The sequence below is a fragment of the Sebastes umbrosus genome, chromosome 5 (assembly GCF_015220745.1).
Source record: "Sebastes umbrosus isolate fSebUmb1 chromosome 5, fSebUmb1.pri, whole genome shotgun sequence".
In the NCBI taxonomy this organism is placed as follows: domain Eukaryota; kingdom Metazoa; phylum Chordata; class Actinopteri; order Perciformes; family Sebastidae; genus Sebastes; species Sebastes umbrosus.
Genome location: NC_051273.1, coordinates 4587522 through 4607582, shown reverse-complemented (window position 1 = coordinate 4607582; position 20061 = coordinate 4587522). Strand labels below are relative to the sequence as shown.

At 40.3% G+C, this 20061-nt stretch overlaps 2 protein-coding genes across 3 annotated transcripts in view; both read left to right on the top strand.

Annotated features, from left to right (window-relative positions):
- ndufa7 (NADH:ubiquinone oxidoreductase subunit A7) overlaps positions 1 to 459 on the top strand; it is a 3377-nt gene extending 2918 nt beyond the window's left edge. Inside the window, exon 4 of the mRNA XM_037768855.1 lies at positions 241 to 459. Within this exon, the coding sequence (XP_037624783.1) occupies positions 241 to 328 (88 nt within the window). The 3' untranslated portion in view covers positions 329 to 459. The remainder of the gene's footprint in view (positions 1 to 240) is intronic.
- A 1614-nt stretch (positions 460 to 2073) lies between these two features.
- Positions 2074 to 20061, top strand: part of LOC119488826 (low-density lipoprotein receptor-like) — a 32972-nt gene continuing 14984 nt past the window's right edge. The window contains exons 1-7 of one of the 2 annotated variants that reach the window (XM_037770765.1): positions 2074 to 2210; positions 2687 to 2817; positions 5652 to 5786; positions 8262 to 8642; positions 9951 to 10070; positions 10247 to 10372; positions 12519 to 12690. In XM_037770765.1, the coding sequence (XP_037626693.1) occupies positions 2733 to 2817; positions 5652 to 5786; positions 8262 to 8642; positions 9951 to 10070; positions 10247 to 10372; positions 12519 to 12690 (1019 nt within the window). In that variant the 5' untranslated portion in view covers positions 2074 to 2210; positions 2687 to 2732. The remainder of the gene's footprint in view (positions 2211 to 2686; positions 2818 to 5651; positions 5787 to 8261; positions 8643 to 9950; positions 10071 to 10246; positions 10373 to 12518; positions 12691 to 20061) is intronic. The other variant, XM_037770766.1, reaches the window with a different exon arrangement.

Here is a 20061-nt window from a genome sequence, read left to right as displayed (position 1 = left end):
CTTTCCATAATGTTGTCAGTAAAATATGCGGAGTACATAAAATTTAATCCAGTTGACACCTGCCAGAGCTATGTATTGATCTGACATCTTCTAATGTGAGCAGTAACCTCTTACAGCTGAAGTGTAAAGTTAATAATAAAACTAGTTACATATATTTACCCCCTGATAAGTGAAATATTATATTTGTAGTGAATGTTTAAGTTCTTGTGGTATTTTCCTGACTCTTCTGATCTCTTCTAGTCAAGTTGCTGAAGTCCCAAAGCTTCATGTGACCCCAGGTGCTACATATAAGGAGCCACTGATCTCCACAGACCAGCCATACCTCTGAGCAGGAGGATTACCCCCCTCAGCATCAACAACCTAATTTCTCCATCCAAACCTGCTGCAGAGACCTGACCACTGCATGTGTTGGTTGTATCCTGTACTATAGAAAATGTGAATAAAATGTGTTCTATTTAAGATTTTTGTGGTCCTATTAACTGAACAAATGTGAAATGGATTCTGAATCATCAGTGTGAACTGTGTGAATAGATATGCCGCAATGTGAGATAGTTTGGAAATCCTGGGTGCGTTGTGAGCCTGATCGCAGGGAGGACTACGTAGATGTGTTCCGGTGCAGCAGCTGGATCCTCCAAGGGTCTGAGGCCCAAAGAGGTGAGGACCTAGACCAGGGGTCAGCAACCTGCAGCTCTGGTGCCACATTAGGCTCTTTAGCTCCTCTCCAGTGGCTCCCTGTGGATTTTTAAAAATGGAAATGAATAACTGTTTTTTGTTTACATTTAAATTTTTATTTATCATTGTTTTAGGTCTATTGTACGACAAAGTATTAGGGCCACATTGAGGGAAAAAAAATAAATTGGAGATTTTGAGAATAAAGTCATAATATTATAAAATAGTAATTTTACAAGTTATTTTTGTTTTTTCTCGTAAAGTTCTGACTTTTTTTCTCGAAATCTCAGATTTATATTCCCTCAATGTGGCCCTAATACTCTGTAGTAGTCCCTCACTGCATTAGACTTACAGTATATATTATATACTTAGACTATAGGTTGTTACCTTCATCATAATGCTCAAATGTTTTGCGGCTCCAGACAGTTTTTTTGCATAAAATGGCTCTTTTGATAGTAAAGGTTGCTGACCCCTGATCTAGACGCTAGGCTTGAACCTGCTCTCTCTTCCAAAATGAGACAGTCCAGCCTCAACGTCCACAAAATAATTTCAATTGCATCACATGAAAATTGCCCTTTAATTGTCTGACAGTGTAGATAGATACTAGTGGTAAACTGCCATTATATGTAGAAATGCAGGATGTCTCATGCGTCTCATTCGTGTAACTTCATGTCCTTTTATTTGGCATATTAAGTATCTGTAATTTAAAACTAGCATCAGGTTTGAGAAATGAATGCCTCCAAGTTTGTTATGATGGACCTGGCAAGGCTTCCATTAAAGAAAGTGCTTCTTGTCATTTTAAAGTGTTGTGATTCTGTCAGTTTGAGCCTGGATTATGTCCCATGTGTTACGGCTGTATGTGTTTCCTGTGCTGTTGTCCCCAAATGTTGACCCCATTTGTTACGCCCCACCCTTGGGCAGCCCTATTGGGGCGAACAACACTTAAACACTGACCCAAACCAACCACAAAAGACACCTTTAAAACTCTCAAAATCCATAGGATTTATTAACTTAGACATATAAAAAGTCATAAACTGAGAGGCAGCAGAACCAGCAGAAGCCTCCCTCTTCTGCTGCTGGCACAGGAGCTTTTAAGCACTTCCTTCCCAACCTCGTTAAGCAAATGCAGCACATCTGGGCACCTTGTTGAGGAGTGCAGCACACCTGGGCGGAGATACTGGAGAGGGAAAAGGGACAAAAGCACAGGAAACACATGCAGCCGTAACACATGTAACATGAAAATATGAATACTTGAAAAACTTCTTTTGAAAATGAAAAGCAAAGGGTTTTTTTGTGTTGCATGACACCTGCACAGATGATTTGAGTTGCTCTTGTAAGTAGGGTGTGAGCATGTTTCACTGACATCTCAAAGACTGTTTAAAGTGGGAAGACTTTAGCAACATGCAGCTATTCACCTTCAACCTGAGAGGAGGTGTGATCAGCACACGTGACTAGAAACACCTGTGTAGGTGTGCAAACATTTATATGCACTGATATAAGCTGTTGGATGACAAGTCACTCAACACTTCACTCTTAAAAAGGTGACTAGTTTTAGGACAAAGGAGTTTTATATCCATGAATTTATGTAAGATATAATGTAAAATATTTAGACTACTACTAGAAAAAGACTTGTTTAAAGTAGGAGAATGTTGTTAGCTAATGTTTCAAGGTCATACTGACATTGAGGAGCATTTGTGTATTAATTTATTTGCGCAATAAAAACAGAAAGAGATGTTTAGGAAGTGTTTTTAACTATACATAGTTCATTTTAAAATACTATCCATGTCATTTAAAAAAAAAAAAAAAAAAAAAAGATGCATTAAGACAGAAATGTTGCACATCATCAATGAAACAAAAAACTGAATACAATAAATGACAAACAGCAGATATTAATTTAATTGTGAGACTATTAATGGATTATAAAGTAGAACTGGTATCCACCGTTACCGTAACGACCGTTACCGTGACGACCGTTACCGTGACGACCGTTACCGTAACGACCAACGTTTCCTTCAAGCAACTGACAGAATCAACTTATTGCGTCATATTTCCGCGCCGGTGCGATGCAGCCGTGGAGGACATCGAGCATGGGACACCTTGGAGGGTTGTTTCTGCTGCTAGTGCCTCTAACCTGCTGTCATATCTGGGGTAAGATGCTGAAATGACTTGTGTATGTGATGTTAAAGAGCTGCTTGTATTTACGGGTATTGTTTTAGAAGGAGGGACCATATGGGAGGAAAGTAACCTGCTGTCAGTATGAATGAAGTCTGTTTACAAAACAAACAAACAACCTACTTTTAATGTTGCTAAACGAATATATATTGTTACAGGAAGCCAGTCTAAACTCTGCTCCAGATAATGCAATTAGATTTGGACTGAAATATATGTGCAAACTGTGTCAATAAAGCTAGAAAGATTAAACAAGAGGGGGCATCCCGGATGTTAGCAGACCCCCTTCTCTGCAGTGCAGTGCTACATAACTGCATTTGCAAATGTATATGCATATATATAATATAAACCTACTTTAATATCTAAATTTGAATTTTTTTTTAAATTATGCAAGTGTCAGTGTAGCTGTGTCAGCCCCATGAGTCCAAGTTTGAGCATTATAGCTCTATAAGACAAATTATTATTCTCTAAAGCATGATCATATATATTATATATATATATATATATATATATATATATATATATATATATATATATATTTTATATATATATATATATATATATATATATATATATATATTTTATATATATAATATATATATTATATATATATAATATATATATATTATATATATATTATATATATTGTATATATATAATATTTATATATATTATATATATTATATATATATATAATATATATATAAATATATATATAATATATATTATATATATATAATATTTATATATATTATATATATTATATATATATTATATATTATATATATATATAATATATTATATATAAGATATTTATTTATTAGTCCAGCTGTGGGATAATTTGCAGTGTACAGCAGCAAAGGGGATAGTGCAAAAAACAAGACGCATCAGCTAACAGTAAAAAAGAGCTAAACAAAGTAACAAAATCTGAACCATTTAAATAGAAGGAAGTATAAAAATAGGAGCAGTATATACAGTATTGACAATAAACAGACTATTAACAAAATTCTAAAATATAAATATTATTAATTATAAATATAAACCTACTTAAATATCTAAATATGGAAACAAATAAATATGAAGTTACAGGCATTTGTAAGTGAAATTGTGCAAGTGTCAGTGTAGCTGTGTCAGCCCCATGAGTCGAAGTTTGAGCATTATAGCTCTATAAGAGAAGTTATTATTCTCTACAGCATGACTACTTTACAGAAACACTTTGATTTGATAGGAATGACATTGTTTGTTTTTTTGTGTTTGCAGTTTTGGTGGTTTTATGATAGAAAATGTGATGTAATTCGAGTGAAGAGCTCAAAACTAAAGAGAAAAAAAGGTTTTATTTTGTCCATATGGAATAGCTTAAGTCTTACCTTGTAGGCATTATGTCACCATGTATGTTACATATGTGTGAGAGAATGTGTGTGTTCTATGGATCAGTAGGTGTGGCAGCAATCGTCTCAAGGTGTCAGAACAGGACACTATGTTGTGCTTGGTGAGAGTGTAGAAAAAGAAGAGATGCAGAGTCCAAGTGTATACGGTAGTTAAGGCTGTTTATCTTGATGGAGATAAAAGCATACAAAATAATAAGATAAGATATTCCTTTATTAGTCCCGCACTGGGGGAATTTGCAGTGTACAGCAGCAAAGGGGATAGTGCAAAAAAACAAGAAGCATCAGCTAACACAGTAAAAAAGAGCTAAACAAAGTGTAACAAAATATGAACCATTTAAATAGAAGGATGTATACAAATAGGAGCAGTATATACAGTATTGACAATAAACAGACTATTAACTAAATTGCAAAAGTGGGAAATGATATTGCACAGTGAGAATAAAATGAAATTCCACCTGAAAATATCAGGTATTTGTCAGTTTTTGGTGTGTAAGTGGTCTACTGGGAGCAGTGCTGGTTGTAGAGTCTGACATCTGCAGGAAGGAAGGACCTGCAATAGAGCTCCTTCACACACTTTGGGTGGAGCAGCCTGTCGCTGAAGGAGCTCTCTAGTGCTGAGATGGTGTCCTGCATGGTGTGGGAGTCATTATCCATCATGGATGACGGCTAATGGTGTGTGTAATGAGCCTAATGAGAAATCAAAGTGTTAAATGTAAGGTCCATTACAGTTTCTGTATCTGTGGGTATTTGTGTGGTTCTGTAACAATAAAGCACAACAGTACAGAGTGATAAGTATTAACACTGAATCAACATTAGCAACAAAAAGTGAGCCTAAGATAACACAGGCATCTATCTAAACAGAAAAAGGCTTAAATACAGAGCTACTAATTATTAATTCCAGTCTAATATAAATACATTAAACATAACACAAACTCACATTTTCCATGGACGCACACGTGAAAAGAAATGTCCATTAGGCATCAATAGCAGGTAAAGGCCAGCCGTCCTCTCATCTGTATTTCTCCCTCACTGCTGTATTTGGGGGCCTACTCAGTGCAGGCACACTGATGGCACATGCACAGCACATGATTGGGCCCAGGTGATAGGAGGAGGAGGCATACATAGAGGCATGGCCTTTTTCACATGTATATCAGCATGTATTATCATGTAAAAATATACAAGCTTTGTAGTAAATACCATTTTTTTGTCTTTTTGTGGTTTAGCATATGCTCATTTTGTCTTTGTGTATTGACAACATTATAGGCTCATATTTTTTTTTATAAAATGCAACATATGGTATAAGACATAACATAAACTGTCAGGATTTTTCAGACTTTTCCTCTTGTCCTTTGTGATGTCTTTGACTAGTTATCTTATCCACTGACTCTCTGTACAGTAATGGTAAATTGTCTGTATGTGTTTCAGGTGCTGCAGGTCACTCTCTGCCCACCTGCAAAGAGCAGCTGGAGTTCAGGTGCAGCGATGGTTCGTGCATCCTGAGACATAGTGTGTGTGACGGGCACACAGACTGTGAGGACGGATCAGATGAACACCGCTGTGGTGAGTAAAATGTTGACAAAGTGATCCCATCCCAAACCACACACACACACACACACATTTTTTCACAAGCTCTTCCTCTGGCAGCATAAACCAAACAAAACTGGCATTTCTTGATTTAGTAATTTGAGACAAGGAAAGGCAAGTTTATTTATATAGCACATTTCAGCCACAAGGCAATTCAAAGTGCTTTGAGAAACTAGTAAGAGAACACTAGATTTTAAAGACGACCTATTATGCTTATTTCCAGGTGCATACTTGTATTTTGTTCTTTCTGCTAGAACATGTTTACATGCTTTAATGTTAAAGAAATACTTTATTTTTCTCATACCAGCTGTGCTGCAGCACCTCTTTTCACCCTCTCTGTCTGAATCGCTCTGTTTGAGCTCCTGATTCCCCGCCCTTCAGAAAAGCCCAGTCTGCTCTGATTGGTCAGTTGGCCCACTCTGTTGTGATTGGTCAACCGCACCAAACTCTTCGGACTCCGCTCCAGCTCCGCTCTAATCAGCTTTGTTTGAGGGAGTGCCAAACTAGCCATTATGGAAGGGTGTTACTTGGTGACATCACCACGTTACGGAAGAAAAAGGCGGGACTTCAGGAGCGGTGATTCTGAGGGGGGAGAGTAACTCCCTTTGTTGTGGACTTTAAACTTTGTAAATTAGCAGACCTTTTTACATGCACAAAACAACTAAAACACACTAAATGAAAAGGAAAAGGCATAAAAGCATAGTGGGTCCCCTTTAAAAATGATCCAACAGAAAAACTGAGCCCAGTGTTGCCAACTCTTTTCCAATGAAAGTAGCTCACAACACACGCTCCAAAAGTCCCTAAATATAGCGAGGAAGTCCCCAAGTAGGCAACACTGACAGTCCGTCCCTTCAGGCCTCCCTCCAAAGCCACTTTTCCCACATTTATCATTATGAACATAAGCATATCATAATGAATGTGAATGGTGAACATGGATATTGTTAGTACTCTCAGCTGTCAAACTAGCAGGTTGTGGAAGACTCCAGTGACGCGCAATGAGAGCACGGGCTGAGTGCGTGCAGACAGGCAGGTAGGAAGGTAGCATGTCCAATCATTACATTTGTCCCGAATGAAATGATTGGAGGGGTTTATTAAATTTTTTTCCTTTTTTTGTCAGACCATTTGATTTATTCATTGCTGTTGAGATGTAATGAGAATTTCAACCAATTTAACAAAAAAAAAATGTTGAACAGCCCTACCAACCATAGCTTAAAATACAACATTAAACAGGAGAATGAAAATATATGAATGGATAGTTCCAAATGTTATTTGATAAAAGGTAGTGGCAGACAGGTTTTAAGCATTGATTTAAAAGAACTGAAAGTTGGAGCAAAGCCCCATTAACTAAAGGGGTTTTCTAAGTAGTTCTGGAGCATGTCCCTTTTTAGTTGAGAGATATAGGCGGACGGATAGATGGATGATTGTTTTGACAATGATGAAGGTAAATGCAAGACTGACATCATCCAAACCAGCTGGACTGTAAATCAGAGGTGATTATCGGGGATTTTCCCAGTTTCTGCTCTCAGTGGCATCACCTTCACAAATGGTATCAAAGGTTCAGACAATCACTTATCGTGCTGGACAGTGTGTGCCCTTTTACCTACACTCGTATTATTCAGCATACAGTATTGTGTAATGCAGTTTTAGCTGATTATAACCGACTATCGTCTCATTTTCTTGCACCGTGTGGGAAAATACCATTGCAGATTTTTGTTTTATAATCCTGTTGGAGTAATTAGAGACTCTGATATTGAATTCCGGAGGGATTTGGTGTTCAGCGTGAATCACAAGCTGCATAACGTTAGCAAAGAGAAACTCTGCAGGAGAAAGTGTCCTAAAAGGATTTAATGTTATTGCAGGCATTAAAGATAAACACTGTTGATGTGAGGAATGCCAGCAGCAGGTATGAATATTGACAGTGTTGCGTAAACGTTAGGGAAGTGAGACTTAGACCTGAAAGTAACTGCTTTGAATGCTGGCCAGGAAAAAAGTTAAGAAGATTTACTTTTACTTTCTACCCATCAGGAGTGCAACAGACTGGTTTTACTGAGGGGAAAAAGAGCAAATAGATACGATCTGTTGGTGAAATGGTCAATTTCACTAGTATCAATTTATTGTGTTCACAAATATATCATTTATTAGTCTGCCCACATCGATTGTCCTTCGCCAAACAGTTTTTTTTTTCATATTCTTTTTTTATCATTTCTCCAACTGAGTTCACTCTGACGTTGCATCATTTCATTTTTGTTGCTCTCTTGAGTTGCTCTGAGGAGATTTATTACTGAAAACACTAAACAGAAATCAGACCCCGAGATGTGGGAAACCCCAGTGTTTCTGGTAATGTTAGTGGTCTGAAAAAAGCTGATATTTCACTAACTCTATACTGTAAAAACACTCATAGTGAAGCCTTTTGACAGCTGTACAAACTTAATTATTGATGTATCTTCACAGGTCACCTGCGGTGTCAGAAAGATGAATTTGCGTGCCGCAGCAGACGGTGCATATCTCCACATCTCCGTTGCAACGGCGTGGACGACTGTGGCGACGGGAGTGACGAGGCTTCCTGCCAGAACTGCACCACCCCTGGCTCCTTCTCCTGCGGGCCGTCGGACACCTGTCTGCCCAGAAAAAAGCTGTGTGACGGGCGAACCGACTGCAAAGACGGGCGGGACGAGTCTCGTCAGCTGTGCGTGTTGTCTCCGCCATGCCCGCAGACTTCTCCCACGTGTACGGCGTCTGAGTTTCAGTGTGGAGATGGCCAGTGCATCCGCCAGACCTTTAGGTGTGACCACTCGCCAGACTGCTCTGATGGCAGCGACGAGGTCAACTGTGGTGAGTGACCTTTGACAAAACTGATCAGTGGGGTATCAAGTACCCTATACAAAAGTATGTCGACAACCTTGTGCACTTACTTCTGTGTACTTTTGGTCTGGGGCTCTTTCTACATGGCTTTGACTCAGTCCCAATAAGGGAAATCTTAATAGTACTGCATACAAAAAATTTGTAGTGACAGTTTGGGGAAGGCCCTTTCCTGTTCCAACGTGACTGCCGCCGTGCACAAAGCCATAAATAGATGTGCAGTTAAGTTCCTCTACACCAAACTGAGAAAAGCACAGTCCAACATCAGCGTTGGAAACCAACTAAAGGCAGAGGTATGCTCCAAGTAAACTAGTTTGTGCAACACATTCATAATCGTTGAAATGAGGATAACGGAGCACACTTTCGGACAGTCTCTCCTCAAAGTAATTTACGCTGTTGCGCTTGGTTGTAGCCAATTTCAAGTCAATTTTATTTATACAGCCCAATATCACAAATTTGCCCGAGAGGGCTTTACAATCTGTACAGGATACGACACCCGCTGTCCTTTACAGTGCGGCCCTCTCATTGGATAAGGAAAACTTAACCAAAAAAATCTTTTAACAGGGAAAAATACAATGAATGAATGAAAATACAACATAGTCAATCCATATGAAAAAAAAATGTATACATATAATGTGAACATATACTGTATGAAGAGATAGTTCCAGGAGGATGTCAAGCAGCTTCCAGGCGTCGCCAAACAGTTGAGGCTGAGCAACACGACCTCCTCTCCACCATGTAACCTAGAGGCTTGTACACATGAAAGCGACGGAAGTAAAACGTTGTGGAGGGGGAGAGGGTTTCAGATGCTGTTCGAACATATGACAAGCACTTCATATTGACATACTGATATATGACACCTTCAATGCTGTTGTGGCTGAATGAGAACAAGTTCCTGCAACCAGGATCTAAAATCTTGGAAAGGCCTTTCCATGGCGGTTTTGGAATGAGATGTTAAACAACCACTTGATGATTTACTAATCAACCAGTAGAGGGCAGTGTAATACTGCTCCACACTACACCTTGGCTTTACAGAAGGGCTTCCAGCATCCTGGGAGAATTATTTGAATTATTTGTTATTTCCACATTTTATAAATATGAGTAGTGTCTTTCTATTTGACTTTTCTATTATGCACACATCATTACTTTTACTTTTCTTTAGCTTTTCCATAAATGCCAATCAACATCTGATATTCATTTTTGAACATGAACAAAAAAAGCTTACACACCCGTCTTTGTATGAAATCACTGACGATGATGGGATGTTTTTTTTTTTTGCAGATCAGAACGAGTGTCAGGTCAATAATGGCGGCTGCTCTCATCGGTGTGTGGACCTGCGAATGGGTTTCCACTGTGACTGCCCCGACAACATGAGGCTGGTCGGGGACAGCCAGTGTGAGGGTGAGAGGCAGCCCGCTTGATACCAGTTTTACATCACCAGTTTATAAAGATTTGTCCTGATCCATTGCACAAAATTACCATTTTTGCTATGAGATAATGGGAACCGGACACTGTTTGAACACATTCCTATGTGCCGTCCCTGAAACTCCTTTTCAAGTGTCCGTTCTTTCATCTAGAGGTCGACGCATGCCTGGTGAGCGATGTGTGCGATCAGCTGTGTGTTCACATGAACGGCAGCCTCACCTGCGACTGCAACCATGACTACCAGATGAATCATACCACCAGAGAGTGCAAGGCCAAAGGTGAGAAACAACTTAACAATGCACCTGGTAACCAGCCACTGACGACACGACGGTTGTCTCTCTGACCACAGAGGTCCGGGGTTTGATACCAGGACTTTCCTGCTCGTATTTGTTTTATTTGCAGGGTGTGAGGATGTTGTGAATGGAGGAAAACACAAGTCACAATTCCATTGAAAACTGGAGGTTGTGTACATAACGGGAGGAGGCCCAGATCAATGTTAAGTTGGTCTGAATTGTGCATGATGAGAAAGCTACATGTGTTATACGTGTTATACCCCATACCCCAAGACCCATGTCTGCCTGTGACCCAGCCTCCTTTCCATAAGCCTTGGTTTGAGATAGGATATGAAAACATAGTTCAGTGAGACACTACAGGAAGCTGGGAGCAGGGAAGAGAATCTGTCATACTTGAATAATGTTGTGCACCTCGTATGAGATCAGTTGTGTCGTCTCTGCACCACAACATCAGACAAAAAATATCTGCACTGGTTTCAAATAGAATAGAATATATCTTTATTTTATCTTTATTGTTTTCCACCACACACCATGGCGGAAATTTCTCTGGCTCAACAAAGTGCAAGAAAAGTAAACACTATCTGCAGATAAAAAGCAGACAGCAGTTGGTAAATTAACACTTTTACATTCATTTTTCATACCAACATAATATTTACAGTCTCTAATTCCATTAAAGCTGCAGTAATTAGTATTTCTATATCAACAATGGATCAAATGACTACGTATAATGTACAAGGGGGTCACCCTACCACCTGTCCCTGCACACCTAATTCACTTAAACCACTCTGTGTAGTAGCGTTGTCACGATACTGGAATTTCTAACTTCGATACAATACCTTGAAAAATATTGATATACAATAACATTTACCACGGGAAAAAAATTACACATCGAGGGCATAACATTTTAGATTTTTATTAAAAGATAATTAGCGGTGTGTGTCGGAGAGAAGAGAGAGCAGAAAGTGCAGCTGGTACTCGTGTATCGATACTGCGGAGAATGAGCATTGAAACCGTTTCAATTATTCAGTATCAAACTTTGATATTTTTCACATCACTACTGCGTAGAGTGTCTGGTTTAATAACAGCATAGAACTTCTACATTATTGAAACCATTTTCACTAAACATGTCCCTCAAAACCGGACTAACGGAGCACATGGTGTGAAGGGTTGGTATCACACAGCTGAGAGCCCTACCATAAATACATGAAGTCATTATATTTGCACAAGAACTCTCTAGAATGCATGTTTGCACATGGTGTTGTCTTTTATCAGTGGGGTATGGTGGAGGTTTGTTCAGGTTTGAAACCTGATGATTGGTAAGTACACTCAGTCAGGACTGGTTCCACCTTTAGTTAACTTTGACTTCTTTACAGTGTGGGTGTACAAATATGTTTTCCAACATCAATCATCAATCAGTCCATTAAAAGACGTCCTTTCCATTGTGTTAGAGAATGTTTTTTTTTTATGTGATGCCAAAACATGAACCTGAGAGTTCCTGCGGTAAGTGACTTCCTTCTATTCTTTCCTGTTGACATGTTACTTGACTGTGATGTGGCTAACAGGTTGTGCTGCTTTCATTTTTCCCTTTAAGATATTTTAGCAACTTGTTCCACTTTTAATAAAAGCATGCCTCGCTTCCATTCTGAATAGATGTTAGTTTGATACACATCTGAGAACTAGCATGGAGAAAAGGAGCCCTTAGACTTTGAATTTCAGATTTATGTATTCATTTATTTGACAGGGACAATACATGTAGGCATTGTTACATTTAAATAAAATGAAATCGATGCAATGTCAGCTCAGGACATCTTTTTTTATGAAAGACGGAAAAATGGAGTCCGCGCACTACGTACTGCTCCCATGAGCATTTCATTTACAGTATTACCACCGGTGACGTTTTGTGCATCTGGCTCTTCTTTAAACGCTCGAAACCTCTCTGGTGGTAATCAATTAAATGTTCATGGGAGCAGTATCAAGTGTGCGGACTCCATTTTTCCGTCCTTTACATATTTTTTAGTCAGTATTTATCGTCTGGATGTGCATGCTTTTTTAAATACATTTCTGTCATCTTTAGTTATGATAAATGACACAAGAACATAATGTGTTTTTTTTTTTCTGTGTGTCTTTCCAGGGGATGAGGCTAAGCTGGTTTTCACCTCTTCTAAAGGAATACAATGGATAAGCACCACTGGCACTGAGTACAGGGAACTGGCTCCACATTTACCAGGACCAGGACCAGTGGCGGCTTTGGCCTCTAACCAAACACTGTACTGGGCCTGGCAAGGACGAGGCTCCGTATACAGGTAACAGAGCGGAGCTGTAGCCACCACACACCGCTCTATATATTACCTTCCAAAGCCAAAGCAATGCTCAGGGGATGTGACCGTCGCAACTCAATATTCCCTAGGCAGATGAGGGTAATTTCCTCCAGGGTCTTTTCATACCTGGACATGACTGTAATACCTCTACAGGGGGCATTTATTCGGACCCGAGCACGAAAGTGCCAGGACCCCAACGGTGTCCTGGCACGAAAGTGCAAGGAAACCTATTGTTTTTCTAAGTATTATTATTCTTTTTCTGCTGGAATATTGCGTTTTTGGGACCTTTTCCATCCCCAAAAACTCACCAAAAGTGGAATATGCGTCAGAAGTGGCGCGAAATTCAAAGTTCTGTAGTTATTCGGATCGGGTGTCGCTAGCGGGCGAGATAGCGCCCCCTAATGTAGGCAGTTTTTCAGGGAAAGTTTCTTCGATCTTCACGAAATTCAAGTATGTAATTGCATACGTCTTGAAGTTCGTGTTAAATATTTTTGAGATTTTTTCGGCCAACAGGAAGTCAGCCAACTTGGATTTCCTGCGTGATTTTAAAATTTACGAACATATGTTTGAAGTCTTTAGGATGCACAAAAACTCATGAAACTTTACACGAACATCCAAACTCATAATTACTTTGATTTAGTCGTGAAATTTTGCTTGGGCGGGGCATGTTGGCTCTCTAGCGCCCCCTTATTAGGGCCCGAGCACGAAAGTGCCAGGACCCCAACGGTGTCCTGGCACGAAAGTGCAAGGAAACCTATTGTTTTTCTAAGTATTATTAGGGCCCGAGCACGAAAGTGCCAGGACCCCAACGGTGTCCTGGCACGAAAGTGCAAGGAAACCGATTGTTTTTCTAAGGCTTATTATTTTTCCGCGCGGAGATTGCCTTTTTGGGACCGTAGCCATCCCCAAAAACTCACCAAAAGTGGAATATGCGTCAGAACTGGTGGGAAATTCAATGTTCTGGAGTGATTGGGCTCGGGTGTCACCAGGGGGCGAGATAGCGCCCCCTAATGTAGGCAGTTTTTCAGAGAAAGTTTCTTCGATCTTCACGAAATTCATGTATGTCATAACTCACGCCCTCATACCTGGATTAAATATTTTTGAGATTTTTTCGGCCAACAGGAAGTCAGCCATGTTGGACTTCCTGCGTTTTTTTTTAAATTTACGAACACATGTTTGAGGACTTTAGGATGCACAAAAAATTGTGAAACTTTACACACACATCCAAACTAGTATTTACTTTATTTTAGTTGTGAAATTTTGCTTGGGCGTGGCATGTTGGCTCTCTAGCGCCTCCTTATGTATTTTATCCTTTGAACATGCCTTTGACGCCCTTGGGATACTCGAAAACTCATGAAAGTTGTCAAAAAGATGAACACCTGTGAACTTTACGTGAACGTACAGTTTTTGGGTTCAGCGTGTTTAGTGGGCTCTATAGCGCCCCCTAATGCGTGGAAGGCCGTAGTTTGGTCAAAGTTTATCCTATATTCATAAAATTTGGTAGGTACATCCTGCTCATTATTGCTAACATATTCGTCATCGGGTTTCATTAGCTCCGCCCACCCGGAAGTCGGCCATATCGGAATATGTGCGTTTTTCATGTATTTTATGCATACTTTTACGAACTCCTCCTAGAGAGTTTATCAGATCTGCGTCAAATTTGAGTGGTATAACCCTCAAACTACTGTGATGCTAAATTGCGAAGGAATTTTTGATCACTCGAACTGTGATATCATACGTGATGTGCGAAGACGCCATTTTGTCACTTTTTAGGTATGGAACTTTGCGATACTCCTCCTAGAGGATACAAGCGATCCATCTCAAAGTTGGGTAGCAGAATCTCAACACCTTCATGATACTAAATTGCGAAGCTTTTGTGTTTTCGTGAAACGGCGTTCTTGTGGCGGCGCGGCGAATTTTGATGTTTCGCCATGACACAGGATGCTGTTGTAACTTGACTTTACATAGTCCGATCTGCCCCAAATTTCACAAGCTGGATAAGAGTCCCGGCCTGAAGACATATATATGCCATTATGTGTGAAAGTCATAGCGCCCCCTACAGGAAACAGGACGTTGTTGTAAATTGACTATACATTGTCCAATCTTCCCCAAATTTGACATGTTTTAAAAGAGTCTTGGCCTGAAGACATGTACGTGCCTGGACCCCCATGGCCCGCCCCTAACGCCGACACTGCTGACCAGACGAAGGTCTTCCATGAATCAATGCTGATTCTAGTGTTGGCTTTTCCTGCCTCAGCCTCCCGCCCGCGGCCGGAGGGAACAGGGGATCTCAGAGTTTTGGTCGGAGACGATAACGTTTCTCTCTGCGGAGCCCCGTCACTTCACAAGACACGGAAAACCTCTGTTGGTCTGGAGGAGCTGCAGCAGTTATTTCTGCACAAACGTCCACTGTACATTCACTAAATATTGTCAGAGCTAAACTAACTCTTCTGCAGTGTGTAGTGTGCGCGCATGCATGTGAGAGTGGAGCGAAAGAGTGAGAACAAGCGCGGTGTGTGAGTGAGGGCAGGCAAAGCAGGCAGAGGAGCAAAGGAGCAGAGACTCCGGTCCTGGAAACCAAAGCTACGGTCTCTGACCGCAGCCAACACTGTTTAACAGACGGGCTTCACTATATAGAACTTTGTGGTTTTGGTGCTTCCGTGTAGTTTCTGTTGGAGTCTTGTCTGAACAGCGTAGCCACACGTGAGCGCGCATGAGACACCGACCCGCAATGATTTACACGTGTAAGAAGTTACAAACAGTCCCTTTAACTTTTATTAATGATACTATTAAAGTCAGAGAGAGACGGAGAGTCTGTCTGTCAGCAACAAACACGTTTTACATTATTTATCGTCATTTCCATTCAGTCACATGTGAGGCTGATAATTCCTGAACGTCGGGTTTGATATGAGTTATATCATTTACATTTTCCCTGAAACATTCAGCCTAATAATTTGGTCTCCAGGACCATAGTCTCTGCTGTACTCTGCTCCTCTGAACTGCCTGCCTTCACTCAGCTGTATATTGTACTTATTATTCACATATACTTATAGGCAGGGTCTGAAATTAGCAACCGCCACCCGCCAAATGCAGGTAAATTGTTGGCGGGTAAAATTGGCAGGCCATCCGCCATTTTGGCAGACAGTAAAAAATGTTAGGGGAGGGAATAGAGAACAGACTCCTTATTGTCTGATTCCTTGGTATCTCAAGCCTCCGTAACTACTGATTCCTCTGTATTGATGCCCTTCCACAGTAACGCGTGCACAATGACGCATAAGCACATTGTATCATGTTGCTGTTTGTTTTGGACCGGAGACACTGCCTGAGGGACGCACCCTGTTTTTTCCTTGATAATGCAACACTGTGAACAACAAACCTGTTGGCCAGGAGGAGAGTTAGTAATGTTACCTGTTAGCAGCCGGTGGGCAGCACAGTCCTGCTTGGTTAAATAACAGATCTACTAATGTTAATGGAGGTGCCATTAGGCACATTAGGCATTAGGCAGTTGTTATTATTATGTGGCGTTCAAACTCAAGCTCAGGAAAAATGACTATTGGTAAATTACGTTATCGTCTTGTTCAAATGTAACCTCGTAAAATTATGTTTTTGGCGAGAAACTTGAATAAATCCAGTTGTTTGAAGGAGATGTTTTCACAGCAATATAAAATAGATAATAGAGAGGGAATTACAGTATGACCTGTTTAACATCCGAACACTAGCTCTCAACAGCTTGCCAAGATTTTTCTAATCAAAGCAAATATTTAAATAATCATAATCATTTGAATTGTGTGTTTTTATGCAAACAACCCCTATAGATGACAATAACAAAGTACAGTACAGTACTGTGTACAGTACCCTCCCTGCCCTGAAAAATAGGGCTCCCCGGAAGCCACGGTGTAATTCGAATATTGTAATTTACTATGCATATAATGTTTTTTGTGTAAAATATATTGAACATTGAATGACATCAGATCTAAGATGTTATTATACCCCCGTAAGTAGTTGGGGATATATAGCGTTCCACGTGCCCTTCCGTCCGTCCGCCCGTTCACCTGTCACATTTTCGTGTCCGGAGCAAAACTATTTAATTTAGGAACTTCAAATTTGGTATGATGGTTGACAGTGTGGTCTAGTTGTGCCTTTTGGGGGTTAGAAGTCCACGGTGCCCAAACCTTTTTTGAGTTTTTCCAAAATGGCAAAACCTTTGGTGTTACTTTAGTAGGGATCAAGCAGTGAGCGGGGGTATCTGAGCCATACTCACTTTTGCCTTGTTCCTTCATTTGGCGCAGAGATTTCAAAAGTGGCAGATAACATTTCTGAGTGGCAGACAAAAAAAAAGGTACTTGTTTGCCACAGTGGCAGGCAATGAAAAAAATTCATTTCAGAACCTGCTCATAGGTCATGGCTGCTGGAGTCGGACTACTTGATGTCTTTTGCACAAATAATTGCACAGTTCACTGTACACAGAAGTACACAGAAGCTATAATCTAAAATATTAACGTGACGCTTAAGAGGAAACAACGTCTCATTTCTCTTAAAACATGTGACTTCCTGTAAATTTAGTGAAGGCTGTTTCAAACTGCAAACCGTAGCTTTTAGTCACCGCCCTGCTGCTGCTGCCACCTGATCTCATCTACAGTTTGATTGTAATCTGAGTTCACATCAGTGAAAAATGTGTCTGAACAGGTCTGACGGCTTGGATCAACTTGACTGAGGTTTATTTTTAACTGTTAAGACTCAAGAGTACGACAGAGTATTAGGGCCACAATGAGGAAACAAATAAATCTTAGATTTTTAGAATAAAGTCATACGTTTACGAGAAAAAAGTCGTAATATTACGAGAAAAAAGTCATAAGTTTAGGTTAAAAAGTCATATGAGAAAAAAAGTTGTAATATTATGAGATTAAAGTTAAAAGATTAGAGATATTTAGGTAGCTGGTTTTGCCACACCTGATGTGTTTAGTTTATGCTTCACATAGACAAGGTCTTGCATGCAAACTAACCATCTTTTCTAACCCACTGCATTATCTGACACACATTAAGATCAAATACATAAACTTGAATTAGTTTTAAATATAAACATACACATTCTCAATCCCCACATCACACCCCCCTTTGTCCTTTCTGAGCACATTTGCTCCAAAAAAACAAAGAGGCAAGGAAATAACGTCTAACTTGTGCGTGCAGTGTCCGATGGTCACTGAAATGTACGGGTGTGTCGACCGGCGTCTCGCCAGTACCCCTGACGTGCGGGAAGGTGCGAGGGCCCGTTCATCGCTGCTTGCAGCTTTAATTATTTTTCTGCTGGAATATCGCGTTTTTGGGACCTTTTCCATCCCCAAAAACTCACCAAAAGTGGAATATGCGTCAGAAGTGGCGCGAAATTCAAAGTTCTGTAGTGATTCGACTTGGGCGTCGCCAGCGGGCGAGATAGCGCCCCCTAATGTAGGCAGTTTTTCAGGGAAAGTTTCTTCGATCTTCACGAAATTCAAGTATGTAATTGCATACGTCTTGAAGTTCGTGTTAAATATTTGAGATTTTTTCGGCCAACAGGAAGTCAGCCAACTTGGATTTCCTGCGTGATTTTAAAATTTACGAACATATGTTTGAAGACTTTAGGATGCACAAAAACTCATGAAACTTTGCGATACTCCTCCTAGAGGATACAAGCAATCCATCTCAAAGTCGGGCAGCAGAATCTCAAGACCTTCATGATACTAAATTGCGAAGCTTTTGTTTTTTTCGTGAAACGGCGTTCTTGTGGCGGCGCGGGGAATTTTGATGTTTCGCCATGACACAGGAAGCTGTTGTAACTTGACTTTACATAGTCCGATCTGCCCCAAATTTCACAAGCTGGATAAGAGCCCCGGCCTGAAGACATATATGTGCCATTATGAGTGAAAGTCATAGCGCCCCCTACAGGAAACAGGAAGTTGTTGTAAATTGACTATACGTTGTCCAATCTTCCCCAAATTTGACATGTTTTATAAGAGTCCAGGCCTGAAGACATATACGTGGTATTATGAGTGAAAGTCATAGCGCCACCTACTGACAACAGGAAATGGTTGTATACTGCCAGCCACCCTCAAGCTTTTGTGTTTTCGTGAAACGGCGTTCTTGTGGCGGCGCGTTGAATTTTGATGTTTCGCCAAGACACAGGAGGCTGTTGTAACTTGACTTTAGGCCGTAGTTTGGTCAAAGTTGTTCCTATATTCATGAAATTTGGTATGCATATCCCACTCATTATTTCAAACATATTCCTCAATGGGTTTAATTAGCTCCGCCCACCTGGAAGTCGGCCATATTGAATTTTGTGTTTTTCATGTATTTTATGCATACTTTTACGAACTCCTCCTAGAGACTTAACCCGATCAACTTCAAATTTGGTCAGTAGTATCTTAAGACCTTTGTGATGAAAAGTTATCCAAAGATTAAAAAGTTATCGAACTATGTTGCCGTGGCGTGGCGGCGAATAACCGCCTTTCGCCAAAAAACAGGAAGTTGTTGTAAATTGACTATACATAGTCCAATCTGCTCCAAACTTCACAAGCTGGATAATAGTCCAGGCCTGAAGACATATACGTTCCATTATTGAGTTATGGTGATAGCGCCACCTACTAGCAACAAGAAATGGTTGTATACTGCCACCCACCCTCGTAGAAGTGCCTTTTAAGGATGCCCCACAGGTTCTCAACAGGTCACTTACAGTGCAACGTGCTCCACGCAGAAAATACCCTCTAACTGTTGCGTGCAGTGTCCGACTTTCATGTAAATGCACGGCAGCGGGTACCCCCGATGTGCGCAAAGGGGCGAGGGCCCGTTCAACGCTGCTTGCAGCTTTAATTTACAGGGACAGACAAAAATTGTGTTTCAGAGAGCTCGTTTTCTAGATTCTGGTGACTTTTTCAGAATAAAAATAACAATAAGTACGCTGCAACAGCATTTTTTATGTTATATAGGCCTACTTTTTATTTTAGTTTTAAATCTCAGGAAAGAAAACTGAGTAATTCGCCTAGTGTGAACTTGTGTAAATAAACTGGGCTAATATTCATCAGTTTTCATTCATTCATTTTTCATCAATCATCCTCTGAATATGAATATCTGTATAAAATGTGCCAATCCATTGATGAGATATTTCAGTCTGGGTCAAAGCGGTGAACCGATCATTCAACACTGCCATCCCTCGAGCCACTAGCACGGCTAAAAACAAACGTGGAAGACCGTAGTAATTGGGTTGCATTTTGCTATAAAGTTTTTGAGATGAATGAACCCTTTGAAGGATGCAGTCATGCATCGTAATAGTCAGGATTTGGATGGATTTGGTTGAACAGAACTTTGAATGAACACCATGTTTTA